The 3,578-nt window shown below is 42.5% G+C and overlaps 1 protein-coding gene across 1 annotated transcript; it reads right to left on the bottom strand.

Moving 5' to 3' along the window:
* Positions 1-644: 644 nt before the first annotated feature.
* Positions 645-3,578, bottom strand: edn1 (endothelin 1). The gene is made up of 5 exons (XM_067255296.1): positions 3,456-3,578; positions 3,006-3,156; positions 2,764-2,913; positions 2,282-2,386; positions 645-1,731 (listed from the first exon to the last, which is right to left on the bottom strand). Exons 1-5 carry the CDS (start codon positions 3,514-3,516, stop codon positions 1,596-1,598), a joined length of 603 nt encoding a protein of 200 aa, XP_067111397.1. The 5' UTR covers positions 3,517-3,578; the 3' UTR covers positions 645-1,595.

Genomic DNA, 3,578 nt, shown 5'->3' with positions numbered 1-3,578 from the left:
TAACCTTCTCAGTCCCCAGACCCAGACTTGCTTCAGCTATCTGCCAGACCTGCTGCAGCTAACTGCCAGACCTGCTGCAGCTACCTGCCAGAGACTGCAGCTACCTGCCAGACCTGCTGCAGCTAACTGCCAGACCAGACTGCATCTGGGTGATTTCTGTGTTTTTAGTAGCTTTGAAGTGGAATGTTTTATGATTTTGTAAAATAATATTTTTTAAACAAATTTTTGCAATTTGCATTGACAATATGAGAAAACAAACAGCAGGAACGTCAGATTTTCATAGAGATGGAGCTTGTCTCTCTCAAGACAGGTTTTTTTTTAACCACAAAATAATCTTCTATGTCCAGTGCAAGGCCATAGTACATCACCAGAAGGTGAAGGCTTTCTGGCTATCAGATCACATTTGCCCAGGTGTGGTCCAGTAACGTTGTCATCTATTGCACTATGGGACATGGTATGTGATAAATATGGATGTTTTCCTTTATTATGGTCAACCTTGGTAAAAGTTCTCTTATCTCAGACCAGCTCGTTGACCGGATTAGTGAAGTGTATCTCCACATTCAGAGGAGTTCTCAGATCGTCACCTTATAAGATGTGTGTGAGGAAAGCAAGACAGGAACAAAGGAGTTTTAAATAGGTGGTGAATATTTATTTCCCTAAGTTCTGCCAACATCTTGGCACCTTGGTGGGGATGCATTTCACAGAAATGAACGAGCATAATTTATTCTGTCACAGACCAATATGGCTCATAAACACATAGTTTAACAAGAATAAATACAACTTAAAGGATGTATAATGTGCCTTAAATACATTGTGATACAGTTCATGAAGGCAAACTCAGCTCTAGAGATGTCATGTGATCACAGGGAGGACCCAATCAGCATGTAAACCACAAAGCAGCAGCCCTGTAGAGGACCACATGCAGACAGCATTAGATTTCATTTCAACAGAAATATAAAGACATTACAATTTGTTCATGGTCTAATTTTACAGTATATATGTCTGTATGGAAATATTCCAACAAGACTGACATGATTTCAGAATGTTAGCTAGCATGAGTAGGTCACAGGGTCATTTGACAAGAGTTGAGGTTTTGTCCAAACTTCTAAATTGTGACAGTGACAAAGTTGCACACATGAACGTTTCTTGAGAAAATCAAGATACTGAGTCCTGGAAATGCAGGAACATGGCAAAGCACAGCTGAAGCCAGAACTCAAATCCAGTGACTGGCAGAGAGATCCAAACAGTATTTCAACAGCTCAAGTCAGAAGATAATGTTCACTTCCAGCTGTCTTGTACAGTTAGTGTTGTAGTCCCGGTGTGTTCAGGTTAGTGTTCTGATGAGGACTCCTCAGTATACCTGGTCTCTCTAGCTGTGACCAGAGCGGCTAGTTTAGTGAGGCTAGACCAGGGTTTAGAAACCCCCGAGGATCCTCAGAACCCCTGCAGAGATGGAGCGAACCTTCGCCAGGTCTCCAGGTCTCCATCCTGAGAGCGCAGCACAGGCCTCTGTGATGGAGGGAGTGAGGAGGGAATATCTCGCTTTCTCACAGAGGGTTGTGGTTAAGGTTCTCTGTCTGTCTTCCTCTACAACCTCAGACTACAACCTCGTCCTTCCAGTCTTTCACCTTGTGGTGCTGTCTCTCACTCCAGTTTTCCAGCAGAAGGCGAGTTTTCAGTGTGGCCATCAGCCCAGCGGGACATGGTCGTCTCTGGATCCTGTCTCTCATCCTGGAAACAAAGAGCAGGGACAGTTAGGATTAAACTATATGTTTACCGGCTGAGTTCAGGTTATGGTGATTTTGATAGGGTTGAAGAGCTGGGAATTATCTCAACTTTAACCACATGGTGGGCCACATTTCATAGTGTTGGTTCATCATGTCAGTAGACATTGTATGTTCCTATTTATGAACGTGTCAGAATCGTTCAGAGGCAGGCGCCCCAGACAGCAGGAGGGTCAGGTTTTCAAACATGAGAGGCTCAGAGAGGCCTCACTCACACGTTTGACATTTTTGTCAGGAAGAAGTGATCAAATTATTGTTTTATGACTAGGGAAATTCCACCCTACTGAAGAGATAAATCAAACTTTCAAACTGTATTTGTCTCTGAAATGTTCACATTTTGGGTGAAAGAAATCCTCACCGCGGTGCACTTTACCCATGATGTGCTCGGTTTGAGTTTGATTGATTCCCACAAAAAGGCTTTTCTCGTAAGAGGTTATAATTATTGTGTTCACATATTTTAGAAAATAGACCTGAGGTATTCGGCAGATTTCTCTTACCTTCTAATCCTGGCCTTGCTGGTTGCATGTTTGTGTTTGTGTTGCCGCTCAGCACAAGCGTCGCCCTCGGCGGAGAGGATCACCTTGTCTCGCGCTGCCACATATCTGAGAACGAAAGCGGGTGATACATTTGCATGGGTCTGGTTCCAACGATTTCTCCTGGGCTCAAGACATTTATTTAAAAACATAACGTGTTTCCACATGTTTTAATTTGAGCCCTGTTGGCACTTCATATGCACACACTAACCGTTTACGCAACCTCTGGAATCTAACGTCATATGGAACGGATTAAACAGAATGTACTGCTGTAACCCGAAGATAATATAGATAATGACTGTCCATCCGTTAATAAAATGATATGTTTCAAATACCAAACATTACATACGCGGAATTGCCTATCCGCAGGGTAAATAGTTTTACCTGAGAGGATTTTGACAAGTCAGAACTAATAACAAATTGCAACATTACGCAACAAATCTTACCTGAGGTGATTTCCCAACTGGCAGAAGCGTTTGCAGGTTCGGTCCTCCTCACTGACGCAAGAACAGCGCGAGGCCCGTTTGGGTACCACAGGTTCCCTGAGCGCGCGCTTCCTTCTAGCGGCGTTGCCCAGTCCGTACGAAACTACACGCCTGGAGGAAATAAAGTAATCGTTGTAGAATTCAGTTTAAACTACATAAGAATAAATGATTGAGCGTTGCGGGGGTTCAGAAATAAAACTTACTCCGGTGTGTTGACCCAGATGATATCCAGGTGACAGAAGTACACGCACTCCTTGTCGAGGAAGGTTGCGCAGGAGCATCTCTTGGTCCTCGCGTGTCGCTCCGGGGAGACTGTAGGAGCTGGGCTGTCCTCACTCACAGGAGCAGCGGTGACTAGTTTAAACACGAGACAATGATTATTGTTTGTCCGTAGCTCCAATATCTCCAAAGAATGATTAAATCAAACACTAGCCTAAGCATCAACACTCCATTCAGTCTGATTGTTAGATTTTGATTTGTAAAATAAATATAGATTTAAAATTTTGGGGATAAAATTTGAGGACCTGGGTTATGCAACACAAAATGAAGAGCGTGCAAAATGTGTTAAATAGCGGCAGTTAGTACACATCAAATCCAAATGTTACTTATCGGCTAGAGATGTAAAGAACATGTAAATATATATTTTTTATTACCTCTAAGCAAAAATCCAGCAAACATCATTGTCAGCATGGATAATAAGATTCGTAAATCCATCTTCGAATATATTTCCTTTTAAAGATCTACGGAATAATCCCTGTTTCAGTAAAAAAAAAAAA

The sequence above is a fragment of the Osmerus mordax genome, chromosome 18, assembly GCF_038355195.1.
Source record: "Osmerus mordax isolate fOsmMor3 chromosome 18, fOsmMor3.pri, whole genome shotgun sequence".
Lineage (NCBI taxonomy): Eukaryota > Metazoa > Chordata > Actinopteri > Osmeriformes > Osmeridae > Osmerus > Osmerus mordax.
This window is presented reverse-complemented; position numbering and strand designations above follow the sequence as displayed.